General features: G+C 60.5%; 1 protein-coding gene across 2 annotated transcripts in view; it reads left to right on the forward strand.

Moving 5' to 3' along the window:
* Positions 1-26155, forward strand: part of ZC3H3 (zinc finger CCCH-type containing 3) — an 82945-nt gene that overhangs the window by 21328 nt on the left and 35462 nt on the right. For both annotated transcript variants that reach the window (XM_031439775.2, XM_064476755.1), the window contains exon 4: positions 10353-10506. In XM_031439775.2, coding sequence (XP_031295635.1) covers positions 10353-10506 — 154 coding nt within the window. The remainder of the gene's footprint in view (positions 1-10352; positions 10507-26155) is intronic.

Below are 26155 nucleotides of genomic sequence, written 5' to 3' on the forward strand. Positions count from 1 at the left end.
GGCATGGCCCAGGCCGGCAGAGGATACCTGGTTTGCTGGGGGAGGGGTGAGCACCAGCTTTGCCCTGGACAAGCCTGTGTCAGGAGGACATTGCTCATCAGCGTGTTCTGGGCCTGGTCCTGTCTCTGGGGTGTCCTGAGAGGGCGAGCTGTCTGCCTGTGCTGTCTTCCCTGCCTTCACTTGGGAGTGCGTGGCTGGGGGTGTGGCTGCCTCTTACACGTGTGGGCTCTGCTCAGCCTGTTTGCCCCCTACCGGGATCCCCCTCACTGCCCATGTGCTAGCCCGTTGGCCTTCTGGGGTGCGCCTTCCAACCACCGAGGTGCGCTGGGGCTCCCTGGCCCAGGGCCTGCGGGTGGGGCTGGGAGGTGTGCACTTTCCCCTCTTCCATTCTTTAGAGCGATGGGTGAAAGGGGAGGGAAGGCCCACCCCTCATAACGTACAGCGCCTGTCAGGGAGCAGACTACTCCCGTTTCGTGCAGACGGGTCAGCGTCGGCGTGCGATCGATGGCTCGCACGCAGTAATTACAGGAACTAGCGGCTTGTGTTGCTTGAGTGAGTTTGAGGAGAGTAGGGTCTCAATCTTTCCTCTAATAGGGCCTGACAGCCCTGGCGCCGCGTGCGTCTTGGGCTGACAGTGTTGTCATCAAACACCAGGTAGTGTGAGACAACAGAGAACGCGGCCAGGGGGACAGGCAGCTGACAGCAACTGTTTGTCATCACCCAGCTGCCCACGCTCTTCTTGTGGCAGTACCGACAGCGGCTTGGTGACGTATGGCCCTGTTGGGCTGCCACAGGCTGCCACGGTGACTGGGTGGTCAGTAAATGTTTGTCAGAGGCTGGTCCCCGGGTCCAGATGACAGTGCTACTGGAAGCCCCCACCGGTGCCCGTCCTGTCTTCCTGTTGTGGGCGCGAGGCCCTGGGCCAGGCAGACCACTCCCTCTTGCCTGTCCTCCCAAGGAGGTGCTGAGTGGCCCGTGCAGGGCCCGTGGATTGGCCTGGGCTGTGATGCCCATCAGATACCCCCCCTAGGGCCTGGGGTCTTCCCCCCACCCCTGGACCCCGGTTCTGTTACAAAGGTGTGCATGCTGTGTATGTGTGTGCATGTGCGTGTGTATGCGCACGGGTGCACGTGTCCACTCATCCTTCCGCAGTGCTGGCCCCTGCAGATCCTGGCCAGGAACACATAGGCATGCCCCTGTGGCCATGTGTCTGAGGGATGCTGGTGGGGCCTTTCCACAGTCTGGCTGGTGAGTGGAGGGGAGACCAAGCTGCCCGAGCCATTCCTGAGGGGCCCATGGGTGTGCTGGCCTCCAGTGGCCACAGGGTGCAGAGCTGGGGTGTTCTGGGTGCCTGGGAGGGGCCTCTGGCTGTCCCGTCACCGCTGCCATGGCCACCTCCAGAGATGAGGGCCGGCTATCTGATGGCAGCAGGGCTTTTCCAGTGTCTGAAGTGCTGGGAGCCATCAGACACAGGAAAAGTGGAGTGATTTATTAGACTCATAAAAATTCATACTTTGCGATCCCAGTCATCCACGTCTGAAGCTTGTTAGAGCGCAGTTTCTGGCAGCTCCCGCAGGGCGAGCGCAGGGCCGGGTGAGCGCGCTTCCTGCCTGGGCTGCCATCCCCGCGCCTGCGGGCACTTGAACCTTTCATGGGGCGGGTGCCGGGGCACTGAATGCAGTGGGCCCAGGGCTGGCACCAGGTGACCAGTGCCCCTGTGTGAGAGTGCTAATTAGAGGCCTGCAGGCGCGGGGTGGGTCTGGTGCAGGGCAGCTGGCAGGTACGTTTCCAGCATCTTTGTGGGGTGGAGTGGCGTGTGCCCCTGTCTTCCAGGCTGGTGTTGCTGAGAGTTGAGCCCCTTTTCCATCCTTCCTGAGAGACCCCTGGGCAAAGGCCCCTTGGCCCAGCACCCACTCTGGCCCAACCTGGGCTCCATCCTGCTGGGCACCAGGGGCAGTCACTTTCCTTCTCTGGGCCTCAGTCTTCCCGTCTGCTGTGTGGCAGCCATTGTGGGTTCTGTGTGGAGGGGACGAGAGGACAGAAGCTCCCTGCTTCTCCTGATGGTGAAGTGTGACCCAAGGTGACCAGAGCAACCCTCCCGGGCCCTCCCCCTAAACAGCAGAGGGGCCTGGAGGTCTGGGCAGGGTGAGGGCCCAGCCACTCTCAGCACCTGCTTCTGCTGCTCCCTTTCCCTTAGAGGCGGGGGATCCCAGCAGCCCATCTTGCCGCACCTCTTGGCCGCGGGCCACCTGCAGGCTTTGGTGTCTGGCCTGCCACGGAAGTGATGCTCATCAGTGCTCGTTCCCGCAGCTCCTCCCCAGTGAGGGCGCCCCGCTGACGGCTGAAGGCAGGGACGAGGGCCCAGAGGCAGTGGTGGGAGGGTGGCAGCCACTCTTCTTCACATCTGTGAAAGAGGAGCAGCAGCCGGACGGCCCCGGCCTGACCCTCACGTCTCCCCGGGGAGCCCAGGGGTGTTTGCTGAGCTGTGAAGTCTAGGGCAGGAGAGGCCAGGGAGGTTCCCTGAGCTCCTCAGAGTCTGCGCAAGGGGTGTGTGTCTGCGGGATGGTGTGGGCCTCCCCCCTCGGGAACAGGCAACGTATGGCTGCAGGTACTGTGGCTGAGCCCGGCCGTGGACAGGCCTCGGCAGATGTGTTGTGGAGGAGGTCAAGGTGCTGACTAGAAGGGCAGGTAAGGAAGCCGCCCTGCTTCTGGCCTCACTGGAGAAGGGTCTGCGGCCTGGGGTTGGGGGAACCTGGCTGGTACTCAGGCAGTGGGACTGGTCCCTCTGGGAGACCCGGCACCACCTGGTAGCACTTGAGAGCACTCCACACGTGAGACGTGGATGTGGACCAGACACCCCACTTGCTGGAGTAAATGTCCGTGAACTACGTGCTTTAATTAAATGGAGGTTATCAGACTGGAGAGAGAAACTGAGCCTGCCTGTGTGCTGCTTTTAAATATCAAGACCCAGAAAGTAGCAGGCTGGACACCAGGCCAGCATTGTCCACCGTGGAGCTGGCATCGCCACTCTGAGGAGAGAAGATGCAGATTCTAAGGCCGTTCAGAAAAGGGAAATCCTGGTAGTTGGGAGAGGCTCAGGCCACTAGGAAGAGGTGACAGACTGGAAGCTGGTGCTCTGCTAATGGCCTAGCCGGGTCCAGAACTCTGCCCAGCATTGACCCCTGCCCCAGCCCTTCAGTGAGAAGGTGGGGGCCGGCATGGGGCCAATGTGGGGACTACCTTCCCCCGTCCACCACCGTGAGGCCTCGTTAGCAATCATCTTGCTGAAGAACTGGCCACAGACCCAGGGCAGGTGAGGCCAGGCTGAGCGCCGTGTGGTGGGCATGGGCTGAGCACCTGTTTCTTCCGGAAAGTTGGCTGCCCAGGGGGCCAAAGAGGCCAGAATCCCGAGGGACTTTCAGCTGAGTGCAGGCTCCTTCCTCTCCTGCCTGGAGCCCAGCCTGCCCTGAGGGCATCCACACCAACTCTGGCTCCAGCCAGTGTGTCCCTGGCTGAGTGGGTCCATGCCTGCCGGGCCTGCCTGTGCCCTCGACACACTGCTCGGGGGTCAGGTTGAGCTCCCTGGTCTGTGGGGAGAGCCTGGTGGGCTTCCTGGGGTTAAGCAACCGTCTGCCCAGGGCCCTTTTCCAAGTCTTTACTGCCTACCCTGAGCCAAGGGAGGCAGGTGGGGTAGCCTATAGCCCCTACCTCACCAGTGTCAGTGGACACTGGGTCATGGGTGCCTTCCCCTCAGGTTCCCGGGCTGGAGCCCATTCTGGCTGCTGATTTCCCAGCGCCCCAGGGTCAGGCAGCTTCTGGAGTTTGCAGCCCTGCATCTAGACTTGTCCAGCCTGGCTCAGTGCAGAACTGAAGGACCTGTGGTCACGTGGTGAGGGGCTGGCCACATTGGGTGTGTGTGCACGTGCACACCTGTGCTGGTGTGTGCACATACCTGTGTCTGTGTGCACATGTCTCGGCAGGGCGGGCCCAGCTACCGTCGGGGCAGGGCCCTGGGGGTCAGCGGGGAGTGTGCTGGGCAGGCTGCAGACTCCAGGCCAGCTCTCCCTTGGCAGCTGCTGCAGAGACAGGAGAAACAGGCCTGAGGAGGCCTCCTGGGGACCCCTATCTGCAGCACCCGTGCCTCAGAGCCCGCACTTCCCTCGGCTTCCTCCTGGCTGCTCCCTGCCAAGTGGCGTGCCCCCTTGAAGCCACTCGTGGTGTCCCCTGGGGTTTGCTCTCCCCTGCTCAGAGCCCCAGGGCACTTTTCACCCCTCAGTGCAGTCATGGCTTTACTGTCCCCAGGACTGTGAGTGTCACCGAGGTGACCGCTCAGATGGGGCTGGCCCTCAGAAATGTCCTGGTGGATGGGCGGTGTCCAGAGAGGCCAGCTGTGGTCTCGACGACCCCCCCTCCCCAGGAGCTCTGCTTGCGCCACCCTCATCAGGAGACAGCGTCCCGCTGACGTGGCTTTTGCTGCAGCTCCAGCAGTGGGCACTGCCGTCCCACCAGCCCCAGGCTGCACGTGGCTCCGACGTGCAACAGGGCTGTCAGTGCTGCTGGGTGATCTCAGAAGCATGTGCCTCCTGTTCTGTGGCTGGTTTTCCAAGAAGGCGGCTTGGCCACTGTTGCAGAGGGGCTGCCTGACCCCCGCTCTGCTGGGCCCTGCGTGTCTGGCTCCTGCACGCGGCCTCCTGTCCTGTGTGAGGCCCACCTGCTGCTGCCAACGGGGCTGGGAGCCTTCTGGGCTAACCTGCACCTCGCCTGCTCCTGCCCACTGTGGGCCTGGCTTTACTGGTGTGCGGGTGGGAAGGCGAGGCCCTGGAAGGGCCTGTGACGCATCCTGAGCTGGGTACCTGGAGCCTGTCTGGGCTCAGCCTCTCCTGCTGGCTCTCTGGGGACCCTTCCCCATTCAGGCTCTGGGCTTCTCATTTCCTGCCTGCTGTCCAGAACCCCCCGTCCCTGTTCCTGTGGTGGTGCAGAGTCTGGGAGCAAGTTGTGAGCCTTCCACCAGCCTCGAGGCAGCACAGAGGGGAACCCCAACTCCATACCGGCCCCCAGCAGCCCCCCATTCCACCTCCCCACTCCTGCCAGGAGAAGGTAGGGCACCACCAGCTCCTTGCTATTTCCAGGCCTGTGGCCATGCTGTCCCCTCTGCCTGGGCCCCACAAAGGCCAGCTGGAGGTGCTTCTCGTGGATCCGGGCTGTGGCACACACCCCCTGCACCACTGAGCACCTTGCATCTGATCCCAGCTCTGACCAGGCAGTTAGTCTGAGAGGCCTGCTTTCGTGGGAGCCGGGGGGCAGTCAAGGTGGGTGCCCTAGCAAGAGGCCTTGATGGGGACACCCTCGGAAACTGTGGTCTTTCGACCATAGAAACCAGAAGAGCAAGTTCAAACGTGTCAAAGTTGCTTTAGTTGGCGGTGCCCATAGGCCCAGGTCAAGTGGAGGTCCCCGTGTGCTGTGCCCACCTGGCGTGGCGGCCATGGGGGGCCTGAGGGAGGCAGGCACAGTGGCAGGAGGTGGGGCACTGATGGCTGACAGACCTGGATTCCAGGACAAGAGGGTGGCTTGAGGGCCAGAGAGCAGAAATCAGTGTGGCTTCTGAAAAGGCTGAGCAGCTTTTACCAGTGAAGTCAGAGGCGCTGACAGAGTGTCGAGGCAGCCGTTGATGAAAAGCAGACTCGGCGACACTTGGGGGAAGTCAAATCACATGGAATTGGGCCCAGGAAAGCCTGGGCTGGCACAGGGCCCTCTGCCCCGCAGCCCTGCCAGCCTGGTTCCTGCCCCCGCCACGCTGCAGTGGCCCGTGCTGCCCCTGCCCACGCCCCTCGCCCGTGGGCCTGGGGATCTGGTCTGGTACCCACCCCTCCTTGAAGAACGGGGCTTGGTTTCTAGGGTGCCCCACAGGCAGTCGGGATTCTCTGTCCACAGGCTCTGCCCGGCCCAGGCACCTTGTGTGGCTGATTCTGGCGAGTTCTGTGCTCAGGCACTGGTCACTGGCCTCTGCTCAGCTGTCCCGCCCTCCAGCTGGGAAGGTCTGAGAGTGGCTGTGCTCTCGAGCTATGCCTTCCCAGCAGTGCCCCAGCCGTCTCGTAGCCCACTGGCCCTCAGATGCTGGGGGAGGGGCCCCTGGACGGGGTGGAAGCCCAGCTGTGGGCAGCTTTGCTGTCTGGCGCTTGGTCTGCCCATTTCTGGAGGCCCCGATGCCCTGCCTGTGGCCTGCTGCTGGGCGAGGCCCAGAGGCTGGTGGACGAGAAGCCGTGGGGCCTGGAGCACAGCCAGGCCAAATCCAGGGTGGCGGATCTTCTGGTCCCTGCTCCTTGGTGGTAGGGCAAGGTCCACTTCATGGCCCCCTCCCCACCCCTCCTGATGGAGCCCATCCTGTTTCTGTGGATGCCAGGAGCCAGGAGGGCAGCCAGACAGCCCTGTTGGCTGTTCACTGCCCGGGCCCTTGGAACTTGTGCCGCAGCCTCCCCTCTCCTGGTGGCGGCCTCAGGCTTAGAGTCCTGGTTATCTTCTTTTCACTCGTTAAGCAGTTGTGAAATCAGCAGCTCGATTTCTTCCTAGTTATCTCCTTTTGAAGTTCCATAAAAATCTGAACTCTCTCTCAACTCCCACTCTGCAGTAAAATAGAGTGAGAGCCATGACCTCCACCTGATGAGCTCTGCCATCTGTGGTGGCTCTTCTGGGGGGCTGGGGTCAGCCGGAGGGAGCGTTCGCTGCAGACAGTGCCCAACGATGGTTGGGCGGAGCCCTGCGCTTCTTGCTGCATGGCCTAGCCTGAGAGAGCTGGCACTCCCCTGCCTCTGCAGCCGGAGGTGGTGTGAGCTGGAGTAGGAGCCACACCAGCCAGGCTCCGCCGCCTGCTGCCCTGGGCCTGGTGGCCTGCCTCTCGGAGAGGGTGTCTGTGCATGGTGCACCCGTGCTGGGCCCCGGGAAAGCGCCCCCCACCCCGCGAGTCAGCCTGGGAAGTGGAGAGGCAGGCCGCCCCAGGCCCCATGCCGGGCAGGAGCGAGGGCCCCGCTGATGGATGGGCTCATATCCCATTCAAATATGATGCCAGCAGTTTTTGTGTAGTTTGTCTTCTACTGCGGTAGTAAAGTTTTTAATTAGGGAAGCTAATGAGATCGATTAGTCATTAGAAGTGACCTCTGCACGGTGGGGTGGAAAGGGCTGTGTGTGTGGGCCTGATAACGCGGTGCCTGGCCGTCGCTGGCAATAAAGGCGCGAAGGGTTTGATTTGAGTGAAATGTGCCACGGGGAATACATCACGCAGAGAAAAAAATTACAGCCCTGGGAGTCTGTAATGAAGGGAATTAAACCAACTTCCTATTTAAATAACATGATTATCTACACAAGCCCTCAGCCAGCCAGGAGGACAGGGAGAGAGGGCTGCTTGGCGGGGCCGCGCTGGGGCAGCGCTCCGGCACCACGGGGCCGGGTGAGGCCTGGGCGCCCGCGCGCTCAAGGATGCCAGGCGGCAGGGCCTCTCAGTCAGCCCACGCCTGCCGCTCTGCCTTCGCACTGGAGTCAGGGCTGTGGGAGGGGCTTCCACCCCAACTTTCTGGTCCCTGTGTGCCATGAGTGGTCTTAGGAGCCTTCACTCCCCCAGCCTGTCAGGGGCAATCCTGCCCCTCCGCCCGCCCTGCTGAGCTCTCTGTGCCCTCGGCACGGGCACCCTGGCTAGTTCTCTCCAGGGCCGTTGTCACTAGTGCTGCCACCACCTGTGTCTTAGTTGCCCATCTGGGAAACGGCCCCACTGTGGGGCCGGGCCATGGGCTAGTATGCCCTCCCCTCTACCTCTCAGGACCACGGGGCCTGGGTCTAGCAGGTGGTGATGTCTGGGAAGTAACAGTCAGCCTTTAGGGAGGAGTCTGCTTTATTACTCTGCATTTTCTTAGAAGTGGTAACTGGGCTCTAATAAGTAAAATGTAGTGAGTTAATGAAGTTGACTTCACAGTGGGCCTGCACTGCAAAGGAATTTGTTATAGATACTGATGCCCGTCAACAGGCAGGAATGAGGGCCAGGCCCAGAGGCGCTGTGTGCTAGGAGGAACTTTCCAGAATGCAGAGTCCAGTCCCTTGGGCATTGGGGGCTGGGGACTTCCTGGAGGAGGTGACATCTGGCAGAACAGGGGTGGGGGTGGATGGGGGAAGGTGATATTGTGTGTCTGGGTGATGGCGGAGCAAAGCTGGCCAGGCCGGGGGTTCCCGGTGCTGGGGATGAACACAGCCAGGTTTGTGGGGAGGGGCCTCTGCCTAGCTATGCCCCCGAGCTGCAGAGCAGGGTTGTGGGGGCTAGGGTGCATGTCACAGCCCGGACTGGCAGATGGTAGTGGCCAAGGGAGGTTGGAACGGGGCTGTGGATGGTGACCCGGGTGGAGGGGACAGGCAAGTGGGCTGTCCAGGTGCAGAGGCCGTGGGAGAGGGAGCCTGGGGTGGGTCTGGAGGCCGTGAGGTCAGCGTGGGGCTTGGCAGTAGCTTAGAGGTATTCTCGTGTTCCTGAGCTCTTAGTTTGAACAAGATGTTATTGATTTTCATTGGTCTCTCCTTGCTTGTAAGACCTTGAAAATTCAATTCAACAAACATTTATTTATTGACGCCCCCTGTATGCTGGGCCCTCCCCTACATCCCAAATGTGTGGTACAGCCAGGGCTAGAGCTTCGCTGACTTTGGTCACTCAGCAAGATCGCATCCCAGATGGTACCCTGTGCTTTCACTGAGCTTCCCTCCTCCCCGACTCCCCCCGAGCTGCTGCCCTTGAAGGGATGGGGAGAGAGACAGAGAGGCAGAGATAGTGGAGGGAGACTTGTGCTGTTGCTGGGCTGTGCTGGCCTGGCACTGCCTGGACATCCGTGTCCCCTCTTCCTGGGCAGCTGATGGGTCCCTGCCTTCAGTCCCGGGAGCAGAGGTGTCCCCTGCTGCCAGCATTGCACGTCCACCCTGACCCCAGCTGGGTGACGGAGCCTACAGATCCTCCTCCTCTAGTTGGAGGGCTCTGAGCCTGTGCTATGTCCTGGTCTTCCCGTGTGGGTGGCCGAGGGCACAGGGGGCTCCTGCAGGCTGGGAGAGCCTGGAGAGGCCGCAGGAGGCATCTGGGCCAAGGTACTGATTGCTGCCTGGGGCAGGGCCCGGCTAGGGCTGGTGGTGTGTTTTGTTTAAGGCTCTGGAAGATGATCTGGCGCGGTTCATGGAGCAGTAACTGGTCTTTGTAGGGTTTGCAGATTCTGGGAGGACTCATCCTTGGGGCTCAGGGGAGCAGAGTCATGGAGCAGTGTTTTGTGCCGATGGAGAGGTGGGTGGCTGACCACAGCCAGGGCTGGCACTGAGCAGCTGGGCGTGAGGGGCCTGTGGGCCTGGCATTACTGTGCCCCTGCCCTGCTCCCTCTCCTGGGCCATCCCAGAGTCCAGGCAGCCTCAGCTGAGGGTGACCAGTTCTTGCCCAGGGGTCATATGTAGGCCCATCCTGTGCCGAAGGTCAGGTGGTGAGACCACTTGTGTGTTTTCCTGGCCACCTTGCCTGGCAGACATGCCCCCTTGTCTAACTCTAACACCCTCCCCACCCTGTCTGTGCTGCCTGCCTGCGGGCATCTAGGTGGGTGGGAACCCCAAGGAGCCACTTACTATACCAGTGACCTCCCTTCCAAGCAGAGCTCTGGGCTCTGTGCAGGCAGGTTGGAGGGGGCCACAAGGAGGCGCCTTTGGGAGCCTGGGTCCAGGCAGCCTGGCTGGAGGGGCAGGGCCGCTGGGTCAGTCAGGAGAGGCCGCGGTGGTGCCTGTATTCCTGCGCTGCGTTAGCTTTAATTATCTGGGCAGTTAGAGCTGTATATTATGAAAGTCAGGCAATTAGATGTGTTCCTCGAAGCTATGGAGAAATTGCTGGCTATCAAGTGGAAGGGAACTCGGGCAAAACAGATCCCTGTTCATTGCATGAAACGTTCAGCAAGAAGGGAAGCCGTGGTGTGTATCACTCAGCAAAATGTTGTGAAAACAGAGATGATTAAGTACATAAGTCTGTGTGGGCACGTGGCGGGGGTGCCAGAGGGGACGGTGAGCGTGTCACGCCCCCAGCCTCCGGGAGCCACTGGCAGGCCCCTCTTCGCCTCCCATTGGTGGCATTGGTGCTGGTCATGGAGGGGACTGGCCTGCGATGCTGCCGTAGTCAACCCCTGTCCCCTCCAGAAGCACTGCTTCTGCTCCCCTGCTTCCCCGCCGGCACCTCTCAGCATCCCCAGGGCCTGGCCACCCAGCTCTTCGGGAATGGGCGAGGGCACGGGGAGGGGGGGTTGGATCAAGAGATGATGGGAGTCCCCACCAACCTTTGCTGACCACTGTGTCTGGGTTTCCTGCAGCCTCCAGCCTGCACGGCCTGCGGCCCCCTCCCACCAGCAAAGTGATCAAGACCCGCTATCGCATCGTCAAGAAGAACCCAGTGTCATCTCTCAGCACTGCCCCTGGCCCCCCGACCCCACCCTCCTGGCGGGCACGGCGCCTCTCCCTGTCCAGGTAGGAGGCCGGGCTGGTGGGCTCCAGAGCATAGGGGAGCCTGAGGGCCTCAGGGACGGAGCTCCCCGCCAGGAGTGCCTCGTCTGCAGTCTGTCGGCTGGGGGACAGGCTGCTTTTCCCGTCCAGCAGTCCTGCAGACGTGTGGCTGGCCTGCGTGTACCACACACTGCCTGCCCTGTCGTCCGTCTGCAGGCCGCTACCTGACTGGGCATGGTCTGGGAGTAGCCGCCGCCCAGGCCACACCACGCCTGGCATCCCTCAGGAAGAAGCTCCTGGTGAGAGAGGCTGGGCCCTGAGCAGCCTCTTCTGCGGGACCATCTCACTGTCCATGTTGATCACAAGGGTAGGAGGGGAGGCCGCAGCCCTCCACCTGCCCACACAAGGGTCTGGCCTACACCCTGGGTGCCATGGCTTCGCTCCAGGCTGCTTCTGGCTGAGGGCACATGCAGTGTGGACAGCCCACCTTCTTTTCCGGGTACTCTGAGCCCAGGAGCAGGAAGGCTGCAGAAGTTGGGATGTGGCCCCTTCCTTCCGTGAGGCAGGGGCAGGGGTGACAGGCTTGGTGGGTGGGGATCGGGGAGTGGCAGACAGCTCCCTATGCCCTCTGGCCATGCTTGGGGAGCAGTGTGTGAGCGGCTTGGCCAGTGTGGGCTTTCGTTTGGGTGCAGTGGGCGCTCCAGGGCACATGGCCTCGGGCCAAAGGCTGTGGAGTAGGGGGTCCTTGTGCCCTGAGGGGCTGGACCACAGGGCAGAGGGCTGTCCTGCCAGCCCCCCACGGGCCCCACCACCCTCTGGCTCTGGGGCCATGGGGGAGGTGGTGCCAGCTTACTGACCCCCATAGGTGTGCCCGGAGGTCAGCCTGCCTAGGTGGTCAGACGTGCCCATTGCCCTCCTCCCTTCCCACCAGGCCCTGCTGCCGACTTTTCTGGAGGCAATAGCTGGAAGTATATTTTAAATTAATTTTACTGCACTTTTTGTAATATTTTTGTTTTAAATAGATTTATAAGCATCTTGGGGGCTATTTCTACAAATTTATGAAGATAATTTTCACTCTCTCGATAAGGTTAAATTTACACCTGCTATTTCCATATTAATTCACAGCGCTAAGTGGGTCTAATTTTCTTCCGTTCTCCTATCTGGTGAGCATGGCCTTTCCTAATGCAATTTCCCCCTCACTAAATCACTGTGATCGGGAGTCATGATCGAGCTAAATTAACTTAAATTAATTTACTTAATAAGAGCCCCAGATCATCGTGAATGAGGTTCAGATTTATTGATTCTTGCTCCTGCCTCCCCTCCTGCAGTCGGCATTTCAGCCCCACGTTGGCAGCCTGGCCAGGCCCCGCCTCTCCCAGGGGGCTCGAATCAGGGGCAGGGGGTGACTTTTGTTGAGGGGTCACCAGCTGGTCTCTCCCTCTTGGCCTCTGAGAGCCAAGGAAGCCCCAGGTTTCGGTCCATCTGGGCCAGTGCTACGTGTGCCGGGCCCAGTGGGGCAAGGGTTCCTGAGGAGGGAGGTGGCTGGGTGCCCCTCTGAGGCAGCCGTCGCCTCGCACTTTCAGCCGGAGTGTCAAGTCTGTCAGGCGGCAAACAGCCCGGTCAGTGGCAGGGCAGAGAGTGTGCCTTTGCATCAGTTCTGGAGATGAGGGGCAGGCGGACGGCGTGGGGGCCACTGGGAGAGACCCTGCCTGGTGGTGTGTCTACGCTGGGAGTGGACAGGCCTGGCCCAGCTGCCAGCCTAGCATGGCCACTGCATGTCTCAAGCTGCTCACCCCAGCGACGGTGACGGCCTGGCAGGGAGGGCATGACTACAGGCATGGGGGGCAGGAGCAGGGAGGGTGCAGCCCTCGATGGCTCTTTGCAGCCCCCACGGGCCATGCTGGACGCCAGACAGCTCAGGCTCCAAAGTCCTGGCTCACGCTTGGTGGCTGGGGGCTCTGAGGCAGATTCCCAGCTGCTCCAGGCCCCAGCGCCCTCCCTGTGTGTGGAGATGTGGCCAAGCCCACCCCAGGATGGCCCCACGTTAACTAGGGATGAGCATGGGGGCCGTGCTCAGTGGGGCCTCCCTCCGCCCTGTCTGCCTCACCGTAGCTGCTCTGACCCATTGCCTGAGCAGAGCCCTGGATCCTGGGTGGCCTGGCCCCTGGGCATGGTCTGCAGAGTGGGTGGCTGAGTGGCCAGGAGGCCCTGGGAAGTGTGGCTGCCAGTGGACTGGGCTTCCTTTGCCCCAGGTTGCCTGTATCCTGGTGAGGCTGCCTCCTCAGCAGAGTGGCCACCCGCCAGCTGCCTGGCCCACTGTCGACTGGGCACTCTGGGCTCGGCTTGTTGAGGCAGTGGAAGGGGCCTGTCTCCCAGGCCTGCAGCCAGTCTGATACCTGTCCACCCGCCTCCGTCAACTCCGTCAGCGCTGGGGCTGCGTGTGTGTGGTGGGCAGGCCTCAGGGAGGTTCTAGGGTCAGCTGGCTTTGACCTAGGCCTTGACCTCTGTCCTGCGCAGCTGCCGTCTTCTCAGTTCTCCCTGGCAGGAGGACGGGTTGGGCTGGTGGCTGGACATGGCCATTGTGGGCTCAGGGCTGCACAGCAAGGAGACAAGGTGGCAGATCTGAGCCTGGAGACTGAGGGCTCTTTCTGGGCCTCCCAACCTGTATGCTTCGAGAGAGGATGCTTGTGGAGGGGCCGACCGGCAGGTCTCGGCAGTCCTGGGAATCTGTGGGCGGAGTCGGGGGCTAGTGGACACAGGTGGGAGGTGGGGCAGGTGGCCCAGCAGCCGACAGTGCCAGTGTTGGTGTGGGGTGGCCCTGGACCACCCCACCCCGCTACAGATACTCACCGTGAGTCACTGCAGAGAGGAGACTGTACGTTGGGGGCTGCCATCTGGGAGGAGCCCAGGGAGCCCCAGTGGGCGGCGCACACTGTGTGACCCTGGGTGGGCAGGGGCTGAGTTGGAGCCTGGGCTCAGTGTAGACCCGCACCTGATGGTTGTGGCCTTGCCAAGTCCCTCCCTGCCTGTGCCAAGGAACGACATGCCCCTCAAAGTGTAGGGGGAGCGGGTTGCCACACTCAGTCCCACACCAAGAGAGGCCTGGCTGCTGCTCACCTGACCCGCCAGCCCAGGGCGGGGGAGCAGCTGAGCTCCTCTGCCTGCTGCCTGCTCTGCGGGAGCTGGGAGGTGGGCGCCCGCAGGCCCGGGTCCTGGTGTCTGGGCAGGGGAATAGAGTTGTGGGGTCCCTGTTCCCCTCTGGAAGCCCACATGCAGCACTTTGGCCCGAGACCACTGTCAGCACTGTCCTGGGGACCAGGGTGCACATCTGCCTCATGAGGTGGCTTTGCCCTCTCTCCTGATTTAGACAGAAACCTACTCTCAGCCCCTTTTTTGGTTTTGCGCAGTGAGTGGGAAGCCAAGGGGCCACATGGGGGCCTGTATTCACAGCAGGAGTCCTGGGCGTCCCCTTCCTGCCACCAGCTCTGTCTGTCTGGAGGTAGAGGAGGTTCTGGGGCTTCTGTGGTGAGGCCCTGACTCCAGAAATACCCGAGAGGAGAGTCGACAGGACACGAGCCCATCCAGTTCTTTCGGATGGTCTGCACTCGTCCACGTTGGGACAGACAGAAGGTGGGAAAGCGCTGGGCCACAGCTCCTAGGCCCCGTGGGCACTGTCCGCCAGGGTCTTTGGGGACGTGTCTGATGTCCTGTCAAGAGCCACGGCTGGATGAGGTGGCTGCTGCCCTGGCCAACGGAGCGTGTTGGGGCTGGAGCAGGGGGGATGCAAGGGACGGGGTGGGGCCCCTCCTAGAAAGGACGCTCGCCTGTGTGGGGGCAGTGGCTGATGGCCCTGGTGGGACTGGGTCCGGGGCTCGAGGACTTCACACCACTGCTGCCCAGAACCAGCCCCGGGGCTTGGGGTCTGTGGTGTAGGCCCAGGTCCTGGAGGCATCAGAGGGCCCCACGCAGCACATCCCAGGGCTGAGGCTCATGCTGAGCGAGCATTTAATGTTTTTGTTCTGAGATCTGTGGACTTGCCTGTGCCCTCGCCGGTTTCCAGCAAGTTCATTAATCTGAGCTGAAGCTGAAATGTGACTTATGTCCCTAAACTGCCTGTCACTTTTTTTCTCTTTCCAAATTCATTTGACGTGGAAGTGCGGAGTGAACAGAAGCCGCCGTGCTTAAGCAGATGAGTCTGGAAGCTGCCCTGTCCCGACTATAGATGGTGCCGTCACCAGGGCTGCGCTTGCCGGGCCGCCCTGTTTTATTTTATTTTTGCGTCTGTGCAATGAATCTTGAGTAATCTCTGGGTGGTTTGACGAGGTATGGGCTGCGATTTTGAAGGCTCTGAGATGCTTCTCCAAAGTGACGACTGATTATTAAGGAGGAATTCAGCACGAGGCTGGGCATCCCTGCTGGTGGCCATGGTTCCACACGCTCCCCTCGCCCCTGCGGCTTCCTGGTGAGCAGATGGCTTCTCCCTCCAGTTTCTGGAGTGTCGGGCTTGGACAGCAGACGTTCGTTTCTCACGGTCTGCAGGCTGGGAGTCTGAGGTCAGGGTGCTGGCAGGGCCTGCTCCCTCCCGGGGCTCGCGGTGTCCTCTCAGGCGGGAGGGAGAGTGGAAGGCTCTGGGGCCTTGCAGGGCCACTAAGCCCATCTTGGGGCCCTGCCCCGACGATCTCACCTCACCCACGTTGCCTCCCAAAGGCCCAAGTCCAAGCACCACCACACTGGGGCCAGGGCTTCACCACAGGAGTTTGGGGGGACACAGCCTTCAGTCCAGAGTAGGGGGTGTCCTGCTCGTCCCCAGGCCTGCCCTGTGGGGTCCCCACAGCCTCCTGCCCTGCCCCAAAGGGTGTGGCAGTTAGAGGAGCACGGGGTGAACCCTTCTGTGAAGCAGTGCTCCCTTCCACGTCCCTTCCGCCGTGGCCACACTCCAGGCCCTGCTGTCTCTGGTGAGGGCCCGGGCCTGGCACGGCAGACTCCTCCCAGCTCAGCCCAGGCCAGCACCTGTGCCGGGTGCTGGTTGACAGGGCTCCCCCTGTGAATTCCTGGGTGCAGATGTCGTGCTGGGCGGTGCTCCGCCCACAGTGCTCACCTCCCAGCCAGAGGTGGTCAGGAAGCAAGCGGACAGTGGGGTGCTGGGAAGGCTTCTCCGGGGGTGAGGCCTGCGAGGTGAGTGTGGGCTGCCTTGGGAGGGCCTTTCCTGTGGGCCTGGGAAGGAGCCCAGAATGGCTGCAGAGCTCACCTGGAGGCCAGCGCTGATGGTGGGACCTGGGCCTGCTGGACCGGCGGAGGCGTGGGTGGTCAGGGTGGGGGCAGCAGCCCATGCTCCCCAGGCTGGGACTGCTGTGTGCAGCCCCGGGCACACGCCGCTCACTGCTACTGGCTCCGTCCACCCCGTGCCTCTGCCCGCCCCACGATGGCCCTGTCTGTGAGCAGCCTGCACCAGCAGCTGAGGAGGGGCCAGGCCAGCACTGCTCAGGCTGCCTGTCAAGGGGCTGAGGCATGGAGGCGAGTGGGCAGCAGAGTTCTGAGCTGGTTCTGTTACAAAGGGAAGTGTCCGTTTCAAGGGAGGAGAACGTCCCCTGCTTTCACCTGGGTGCCGGCCGGGCTGTGAGTCTGGGATGCCTGGTTCAGGCCCAGCCTGCTCTGTCTCCAGCAGGCTGTGGGGGCTGCCCTGAGGAAGGGGGCACTTCCTCCAGGAGCCAAGAGTGGGCCCGGAGAGGAAGCCCCCCGCCCGTTCTGTGGGGTCTGCCGTGCCTCCTCGCTGCCTGATGGGGCTGTCCTCTGGGAGACAGGTCTTCGACCTAGGTTAGAGCCTGGAGGTCTTTGGGTTGTGGCTCTTAACTGGGCAGGACCTGAGTGTGTCCTTTCCTTGGTTCATAGGTGTTGCAGGCTGAGCAGAGCAGGCCCAGGGTCCCCAGGCGGCTGGCTGTAGTGACTCCTCGCTGCCCCTGGGCCTGTGGAAGAGGAGCCAGTCCTCTCCTGCCCTTTCACTTGTCTACTCACCCTGCAAGTGTCTGCGGATGGCCTGCCCTGTGTTGGGCCCCTGCCTGCCTGGAAGCTGAGGCCCAGCAAGGGACAGACTGTCCCTGGGCCAGTGTGCCAGGGGTCCAGCAGGCCTGGGAGGCAGGCTCACCCAGGCCTGGCTGCAGTAAGTAGGAGGTAGCCAGGCAGAGGGGGTCACTCCTACAGAGGAAATGATGCACACAGCACAGGAGAGACTGTGAGAAGGCCCGGGCAGGGGGCAAAGCACGTTTAAGTGCAGAGGCTCCACCAGACCTGAGGCTTCAGGGACGAGTCTAGGATAACTAGACCAGGCCTGGGCAGTGCCAAGCAAGTAGAGAGTGACCCTGACCCAGCTCCCTCTCCAGGGCCACCTGGCTGCCCAGGGGCCTGCTGATCCCAGCACCGCCTCTCTCTCTGCCCAGCCCTGCAGATGGTCACAGCTGGGCTGCTCCGTGGCTTGTGGCCTGAGTGGACCCCAGGCAGCGCTCCCCACTTTATGTCAGCACGGTGGATGGGGGGCAGCACCCTGTTGCTGTGATCATTCCTCTGCCCCTGGAGAAGCTGCCCAAACAGTGAGTGGGCTGTCTTGGGGGAGGGGTGCGTGGAGTCAGGGCCCCCGGGCCAGGAGGAGCCGGGGGCGGTGGCCATGGGCTCCTGGGCTCACTCCTGTTCCCTCTTGTAATCAGTTTTTTAACATTTAATTTTTGGGGTAACTATTTTGATCTGCATTTGTACTTAGAGGAAAATTGCAGCATTAGTTGAGGGAACCGCCAGGTATCCTTCAGCTGAACTCACCGTGGTTTGTACCTCGCCCCTCTGCTCACAGACCGCCGTTGGTGAGGAAGTCGGAGACTCGGTGCCCTTGACCAGGCACCGTGGTGTGGTCCCTGCTGCACGGGCGTGGCCTGGAGGCAGAGCTGGCTGCGGGGGTCCTGCCTCTTCAGCCCCATTGAGTCCGGGGCTGCCTTCCACGGCCTGACACCAGCAGCAGAGGCCTCCTCGTGTGTCAGGAGCCTCAGATTCGCGCAGCGGAGGTGCTGGGCGGCCCTCGGTGCAGCCTGGGGGACCTGGCTGATGTAGCAGGCTTCTCTGTGGTGTGGGTCCCTCTGGGTGCTGGTGGGGAGGTGCGTGGAGCCCACAATGGCATCCTTTCTTGTTGGACGTCACCCGGTGCTTCTAGACCCTCAGTGACTCCAGCCCCTCACTGTGTCCGTACTTGTTGGTTGCTGTCTTGTGAGGAGCCGCTGTCCGGATCCCCCGTTGCCTTGTACATTTGTTTGTTTGTAATGATGTGGACTCCGAGTTCTTGTTCTGTTTGCTAGGTTGCAGTCTGATATCATTATGGTTCATTTTGACCCTCCAGTGGCAACAGCCCTGGCCTGTGGAGGCCCCTGTGCTGGCCCTGCTTCCTCTGCACGTGGCATCATCATCCTGAGCCTTGCTCACCTGCACAGCAGGAGCTGCAAGCTCTCCTGGGACTTGGCTCTCTGTCCCCCATGGCCCCCACAGCCAACTGTCTTGTGGACAGAGCTGCAGGGTGAGGGGACCGTGTGGAGGGGAAGGTCAGGCAGGGGTGTGCGTCCTTCTCCCAGGCCTTCCCAGCTTAGAGTCCGTGCAGCTGTGTGCACAGCTCTCTCTGGATTAAGACCTCGGGTTCATACTGATGCTGCCGGTTCCGTGGCCACACGACCTCTCTGGACTGCCTTTCCGTCGGAGAGACGCCTGGCCCCTCTTTTCTCAGCACAGCCAGTCACTAGAGCTCAGCATTTGCTAACAGTTCTTTTTGCAGGTAGAACGTATATCCAGTGAGATGCACGAATCTAAGCATACAGTTGTCTGAATTTGGACCAGTGCAGACCTCTGTGTAAAAGCCCTGCTGTCATCGCCGGGGTTGTGGGGGGGGGGGTCGTCCCGCCACCTGCACGTCCTCTCAGTCACACCCATCAGTACCTCATCTGCCAGGAACCTTCTTCTCACTACTGTCACTGTGGTTTGTTTGGCTGGTTCCAGAACGTCGCGGATGCCAGGTACACCCTTGGCACCTCCATCTCCGGCACCCTCAGCACCGTCGTGCGCCGGCCAAGTCGCGCCCCCAGCATCCATCTGACGGTTGCTTCTCCTCCCAACGGACATCTGGGTGGTGGTGGGTGAGGCTGCTGGCTGCTCACACACGGCTCTGTGTCGGCCCATTTGCTGTTCCTCGTGGGAACTTTCCTAGGAGTGGGCCATGGGGACCCGGGAAGAGGCGCATCTGACCATGTGTGAAACTGCTGAGCCCTTTCCTCGGGGCAGTGCCCCCTCCTGTTCCTGTTGCAGCATTTGGTTTTTGGTTTTCACATTCCCAAGGTATGCTGGCGTCTCACTGTGGTTTAAACACATTTCCCTGATTACCAGTGATGTTGAATGCTTATTCATAGGGTTATTTAAGGCCATTCATGGTGTCAGAGCTGCTCGCATCCTTTGCCCGTTTTTAATTGCTGGTTTCTTTCCTGTTTTTTAGCCGCCGGGCTGTTTGCTTGTTTAAGGCCCTCTGCCCTCCCCTTCCCTGGCCAAGCTGACCTCAGCTTGAGTGGGGGCTCTGTTTCCTGCCCGGGAGGAGGAGTCTGGTGGTGGGCCCTCTGGGGGGCTTGTGTCCGCCCCCCTTCCAGAGCGTGAGGCCAGGGACAGCTCCCTCTGGGGGTTTCACCCGGCTCTGCTCTCTGCTGAACCCTGCCCTCCACCCTCTCACATACGCCCCTCACCAGCCCAGGCCCCGAGAGCGGTCAGCGAGTGGCCCAGAACACCCACCAGGGTGGAATGTGAAGAAACAGGGAAACAAATCAGAGCAAGAGGCTTGGCCTGAGGGTGGCAGGGAGTGTGTGCCCAGCACTCTTAGTGCTGGGGCTTTGGAGAGATGAGGGCGGGGCCTCCTCTGGGCCTTCTTCTGGGAGGACTTGGTGGGTGCCTGCAGGGGTCAGGGAGGGCCCGCGGGGTGCCCCACCCTCTCCCCTCCCACCTTTGACCCCGTCCACTTCCCTGCGTGGTGCTGGAGCAGGCCTCCTCCGGCAGGTGTTTTAGGGCTTTGCTTTATGAGAGCAGGCGGCTGTGGCTCCCCAAGTGCTGTAAAAGGTAATGAGATGGCCTCCCTGCGCCTGTGCTCATTTTTATAATTTTTTATTTTATGAAACAGGACAGAGAGCTTAGTGACTTATTACTATTCATTTCGTTTCAATGCAGTAAATATTGATTCAGTTGGGGGTTTTCAATTTGAACCACTTGGCGATTATATAAAATATTGCTGGCTCTGAAATTATGCTTACCGATCTTTCGGCTGCTCGTTAAGGAAGGAGCGCGGCTGTTGGCCCCTCTGCCTGCATCATCCTAACGGATGAGCTGAGGTGCGTTTCTGCACGGGAGGCGCACAGGGGCTGCTGGCGGGGCCTGACAGCAAGGGTGCAGCTCTTAATCTGGGGGTCGGTTCAGAGCGCGCCGGGTTATTTATGTATTTCTCTGAGTCTAGCAGGCCTTTCAGCTGTCGGCAGCCCCCAGGCCTGAATGCCCGCCCGCGCTCCTCCATGGGGCGTGGGCAGGGCCTGGGGCTCGGGTGGGGGTGTGGGGCCTTGACCCCTCACTGCCTTCACCCCTCGTGCCCTTGGCGGTTTTGGGGAGGTGGGGGAGGAGACCAGCCCGCCAAGGCACAGCCGTCCCGTCGCTCTCGGGACTGGGATGCTGAGGGACACCCACTCTCCCTCCGGAGCCTGGTCCAGAGGGGCCTCTCTTGGCGATGTTGGAGCCCAGCCCCTTGCTGGCAGCGCTGGGCCTGGGACCCTGAGGAGGAGTGCCCTGGGCGCCAGGGTCCAGCTGGTGTCCCAGCGAGGTGACCCCACTGCTTCCTCCTCCTCCTCTGTGCTCATTGTCAGACACTCCCATCCCGGCGTGGGGTGGCAAGTTAGCTCCCCAGGACCCCTCTGGCCTCAGGACCTCAGGAGCTGAGCTCCAGGCCAGCCAGTCCCTCCAGGTCCAGGTTCTGCTCGTTCCTTCATCCCTGTCCCCACCTGTGTGGGCAGCTCCAGGATGGCCCCTGTGACACCTCTGCAGAGATCAGAACTAAGGATCTGGAGCCCTGAGGGGAGGCCGTGCGCAGCTCCAGTGCCTCAAGACCCCTGTGCTCCCAGGCAAGGGCGAACCTGAGCCATCCTTCTAGCTGCCTCTTCCTTCGCCCTCTGTGCACTGTCCCTGGGGGGGGAGGGGTCACTGGCACTGGGGGCATTGACATGGGGGTGCTTAGGTGCCTGTGGTGGGCGGGGTCAGGTGGGCTAACATGCCACCTCCCTGTTGGCCCAGCCTCTGCCCAACCTCAGTGGTCACACAGCCCCTGTGACTGTCATCTCCTAACATGGTATCTGTGCCATCACTCTTCCCTGGCCATGGGGACTGCTGGTGCAGGGTCTGGGGTCACAGGTATTGTAGTTGGAATGTTTGTGGTGAGAACACATGAGAGGTGGCACCCGGGTTCCATCTGTGGATGGTGTGGGAGCAGAGGGAAGAAGTAGCAGATACCAGGGCCCCCCATTTGCTCCGCCTCAGGCCAGGACCTGCCGTCATATAGGCAGTGAGCTGCCCACAGGGAGCTGGCCCGGAGCTCTCTGGCCCTGGTGTGGCCCTGGTGTCTGTGTCCCTGAGGGCCACGTGGGCAGGTGGGAGCTGCTGGGCAGGGCTAGGGCCAAGGTTGGGGTGGTGGGGCACAGCAGCCCCCTGAGAAGGCCAGTGTGCTCTGCCCTCCTGCCCTGGGCCCTGTCACAGGTCCCTGCCAGGACTGTCTCCCTTGTCCGGCCAGCCCCCAGGCCTGCTGGTCTCTCACGTCTGTGCAGGGTTCGGGCCCTCCAGCCCTTGGCCCTCTTTCTTCAGTCTCTCCCCGCTTTTCTGTTGCTGCCTCCACACCTGTGTTTTTCTCCCCCTTTCTCCACAGACGTCCCTCCTTCTGTCCTGCTCCACCACCTGGCCCTCTTCCCCTTGGTGTGGGGAGCTGCTCTCGGAGCCTTGGGCTTCCCGGTGAGGAGGGAGGAGGGGCAGGCAGGGTGCTGGGCTCTGGGCCTGGAGTGCCGGCCGCCTCGGGCCCTGTGCTGCTCCTGTTCTGAATCTCCTGCCTCCGCCCTACTGCGCCAGCCCCACGGGTCAGCGCTCTCCCAGGCCACCCTCCATCCCTGCTGCATCCTTCACCTGGCCGGGCCTGTCTTGCCTGCGTGGTGACTGTGTCTTGATCGTGAGACACACAGGTGACTTCTCTGCTCTTCTGGAGCTGGCTGGGGTGGCCAAGGCCTTCAAACCGCCGTGTGCTTCTCGCAGGCCTGGCTCCCTATGGGCAAACCCTGACTGGACAGCATCCGCAGGGCCCCATGCGACGCTGCCACTGCCACAACCACAGGCCGCAGTGTGGCCTCCCCATGTGCTTGGTGACAGCACAGCGGCTCGTAAGGAAGAGTCAGACAGGCCAGGTTGGGTGTTTCAGGATAAACCCAGAGAGCAGCATCCCTTCTGTCTGCTGGATGGAAGCTTCGCTCTGAAGGCAGCTGGGAAGGGCCTGTGAGCACCCTCCCCGTGGAGCCCTGTGGGAGGTCACCCTTGGCGATGCCCAGACCCTGACCACACCTTGCACTGTGGTCCTCGTGTGTCTGGGTTGGTGCCCCAGGTGTCCCTGTGAATGAGGCGCAGGGGAAGCTGAAAATACTGCCCCTGACAGGAAGAAATAAAATGTCCTTGTCACCCAGCGGTTCTTGGGTGCCTTACACAGTCAAACACCGTTTTAAATGCCACTTTTATCCTGGTTTTAGAGGTGGTAGTAAAGCATTGTTCAAATAATCAATATCATATTTAACTCTTTGCATATATCAACCCTCCAGCCTGATCTTACCCCAAAACATGATTCCTTTCTCAGGGCTGGACCAGGGCCTCTGGAGATGGGTGCGGGGAGGCGTTGTTCTAGGGGTCTGGGTAGCGCAGGAAGACGGGCCCCCTGTGTTGGCTGTGGGGCCCAGGGACTCACAGCACAGAGGACCATGTCCAAAGGTCTCCCACAAGCAAGTGCTTGCTCAGGCCCTGGTGGGCCTCAGGCCGCCTTAGTCACTGCCTCTTCCCAAGGCCCCACCCTGTGGCATCTGCCTTGCCCCATGTCACCCTCAGGTTCTCTGAGCAGGAGGCTCCCTAAGGGCTCAGGAGCTCCAAGGAGGTGCTGGGCCCTCAGAGGAGGCATGTCCCCCCACCCCCCCACCACTCAAGGCTCCGACCAGCATCAGGATTTCTGAGCCAGAATGCAGACCACCCACTGCTGGGAGGCTATCCATATCACATCTTCTCCCACCTGGCACCTCCTTCTAAGGCTGTCAGAGGGTCTCGTCGTGTGCAAGCTGCGGGACAGCTCAGGAATCATGGGGTGTTTGTTTGCTTTGAGATGTCTGCTCCAGGTGGGAGGGGCTGTGGCTGCAGAGACTTCTGTGTGGGGGACGGGCCAGTGACTGCTGCCCTTCCCCAGCCGCTCCTGCTCGCAGGGCGGGCACCACGCCTGGTGGGACCCTGACCCCAGCTCTCACTGTGCCTGGCTCTGGGCCTGCACTCCCGTCTCCCAGAGCCAGAGCAGCAAGCACAAGCAGCGGGCGGGTGTGCAGCCGGTTTATTTTCTTGACTTTCCTCGAAGTCAGCAAGGTTTCCTTGGCTGCCCCGCCCACTCCCCAGAGTCAGGAGCCCCGGTTTAATTTGCGGTTAGATGTCTGTTAAGATTGCGTCCACTTCCCAAGTCAGCACTTAATTGGCAAGGCGCTTGATTTAACAGCGTGGGAGCCTCCACCGGAAAAATGGCTTGAATAAATCACTGCCTGACGCCAGAAAATAGATATAATCTCAGCATTAACTACATTAATAGTAGCAGGAGCCGAATTAAGAAAGCCATAAAGCATAGGCGGGGGAGCATAAATTACCGCCTGGGCTCTGTTCCCTTGGCGCAGGGGCTCCTTGGGGGGGGAGGGCGGGGCCGAGCGGAGAGACGCACCAAGCCCCGCCCTGCCCACCTGCCGTAGAGGCCCAGGTGGCCGTGCTGGGGCGGGGTTTGCATGCAGGCGCGCTGGGGTTGGCTGCACCCCTCTGCCCTCGGGGGCTCCCCCACACTACCCCTAGCGCCTACTTGGGCCGGGCGCTGGGTGAGCGCTTTCCACTGGACTTCTGCTCAGCGGGTCCCTGCAAGTGCTGGCGAGGTCCCCGCTGTGAGACCAGGTCCGCTGACACTGCCGCCACCTCCTCTCCCCACCCCTGCAGACGGCCCCGCCCTGTGGTGTCTGCAGCGCGAAGCTTTCTGGAGGGGAGCAGGTGACACTCGCCTGTGGGTTGTGGAGGCACACCCTGACCTGCGGGCTGCTGAAGTCGGTCGATCCAGGACAGGACGGCCTGGTTCCCGGCTTTAGGGAGAGCACCTCCTGCGCGCTGGTTTCCGTCTTCCCGTGTCCTTCCCAGTGTTAGCTGCCACTGCCAGAAAGCTCCTGACATCTTACTAGGGGAGAAAGCTGTCTGATTTGTCAAGTTCAACCGTTTTTATGTTTACTGTTCGTTTGCTTCTGGCCTGTTTCTCACAGGTTTGCAAGACTCTCTAATTATTGAGGGTGGCACCCTTTTGGCAAACTATACATTTTTTTCTCAATTTCAATTTTGCCTTTCATTTTGTTTATAAGGATTTTTTAACAGGGCTTTTTACTTTCCTGTGTATTTAAATCTGTCAGTCTTTTAAGACGTGGTATATTGATTTGCTTAGAACAGCCTTCCTCATCCCAAGATTACATGAGTTCAATTATATTTTTTTCTAGTGCTGTCTTTTCAAGTTTTACATTTAAAACTGCAGTCTACCTGGAATTTATTTGGGAACATGGTGCAAGATTAAAGGTCAAATTTAATTTTGTTTAATGCTTACCTGGTTGTCTCAGGACCATTTATTAGACATTCAGACTTTTCCCCAATATTTAAAAATGTCACCTTTATCATATACAAGTTTTGTTTCTGAATTTGGCCTCTGCACAGTCCTTCCTCTTGGATTTCCCTTTGAAATCGTCCGTGGCATGTTTGCATTTTCAGTGGTCGGTTCTGTGGGTTAGCTTGCGTGCCTGCCGCAGAGGTCAGGGTATGCCCATCTCCTGCCCCTTGAGGCCTCTGTGTGCTGCTCCCGTTGCACCCCGCCCACCCCACAGATTCCACTCCTCTGGCCTTTGTCATTCTAGACTAGCTCTGTCTCAAAACTCTTGAACTTTATGTAAGCGGGTTTGTACAGTAGGTGCTCTTTGGTGTCTGACTTCTTTTGCTCACCGTTTGCTGTGGGCTGAATCGTCTGAACAGTTTCATGGGCTGCTGCCATGAACCCCAGTGTGGCTGTATTTGGGTCTTTGCAGAGGTGATCAAGGTTAAATAAGGTCATTGGGGTGGGTCTTGGTGTCCTCACAAGAAGAGGATGAGGCACCAGGGCTTGCCCTGCAGACGCATGGGGGAAGGGCCCTGTAAACACTCAGCAGGAGGCCAGCAAAAGGGGCCTCGCCAGGAGCCCGCCCTGCGGGCACCTTGGTCTTGAACTTGCAGCCTCCGGAACTGGGAGAAAGTCAGGCTGCCCATCTGTGGCGCTTTACGGCCGGCCGCCTGAGCCGGTGCTGTGTGTGGTGGAAGCTCCTCTTCTCTCCTTGCTGATAAGTGCTCCTGGAAGGGTGTGCCCCCTGTGCTCATTCTGCTCTCATTGGGCATCTGAGTTGTTCCTGGTCTCTGCTGCTGTCAGTCCTGCTGGGAGCCCTATCTCTGCAGAGCTCAGCCAGGGGATGGGTGCTGAGCTGCAGGGAGAAAGGCCGGTCCCCACAGCTGTCCTGGTCTGCACTCGAGCCACAGTACGGGGGCTCAATACCCAGTACTTACACTAAAAATAAATGAATAAAAACCTAATTACCTCTCGCTGCCCAGAAAACACACAAACAAACCAACAAACAAATAGACTACTGTCTCCTTCATGAAGCACCCCTGGAGTCTTTCATCCACTTTTGTATTAGTTTGTCTTTTTATTGACTTGCCAGTGTTCTTTGTATATTATGAATGTGTTTTTCTGCCAGGTACCTTCTCACAGTGTGGGGCTTGCTTTTTCAGGATGTCTAATTTGTCGTTTTCTTTTATGAGTAGTGCTCTTTGTCTTATTTAAGAATGAGTTTCCTACCCCAAGGTCATATTTTCTTCTGGAGGCTTGACCATTTTAGCGATCACATTTACGCCTACGACCCCCTCATAAGTTAACTTTGACTTGTGGTCTGAGGTGGGGTCTAGGTCCCTTTGCCCCTCTCCCAGAGACGAGCCCTCTGCCCCCGAAGTGCTTAGATGGAGGCAGCCCTCACCTGACCTGTGGGTCTGGCGTCGTTGCCTTCAGTGTTTGTTCCTCCAGACTAACTGCAGAGACACTGGCTCAGTTTCTCAGCCGTCCCCAGCCAGCAGCCCCACACCAGCCCAGCTACACGTAACCTTCTCCCTCTGCCTGCTGCACAAGACCCTCCCGCTCTCAGTGCTGCAGGAGCCGCATCCTAGGGCTCTCGCCTGCCGCTGGTCACAGCAGCTGTCTGTTTTACGTCTGTTCGCTTCTCTCGGTGGCCCCAGCCGGTCTTGCTGGTGTCTCCGAAAGCTG

Source organism: Camelus dromedarius, chromosome 20 (assembly GCF_036321535.1).
Source record: "Camelus dromedarius isolate mCamDro1 chromosome 20, mCamDro1.pat, whole genome shotgun sequence".
Taxonomy (NCBI): Eukaryota; Metazoa; Chordata; class Mammalia; order Artiodactyla; family Camelidae; genus Camelus; species Camelus dromedarius.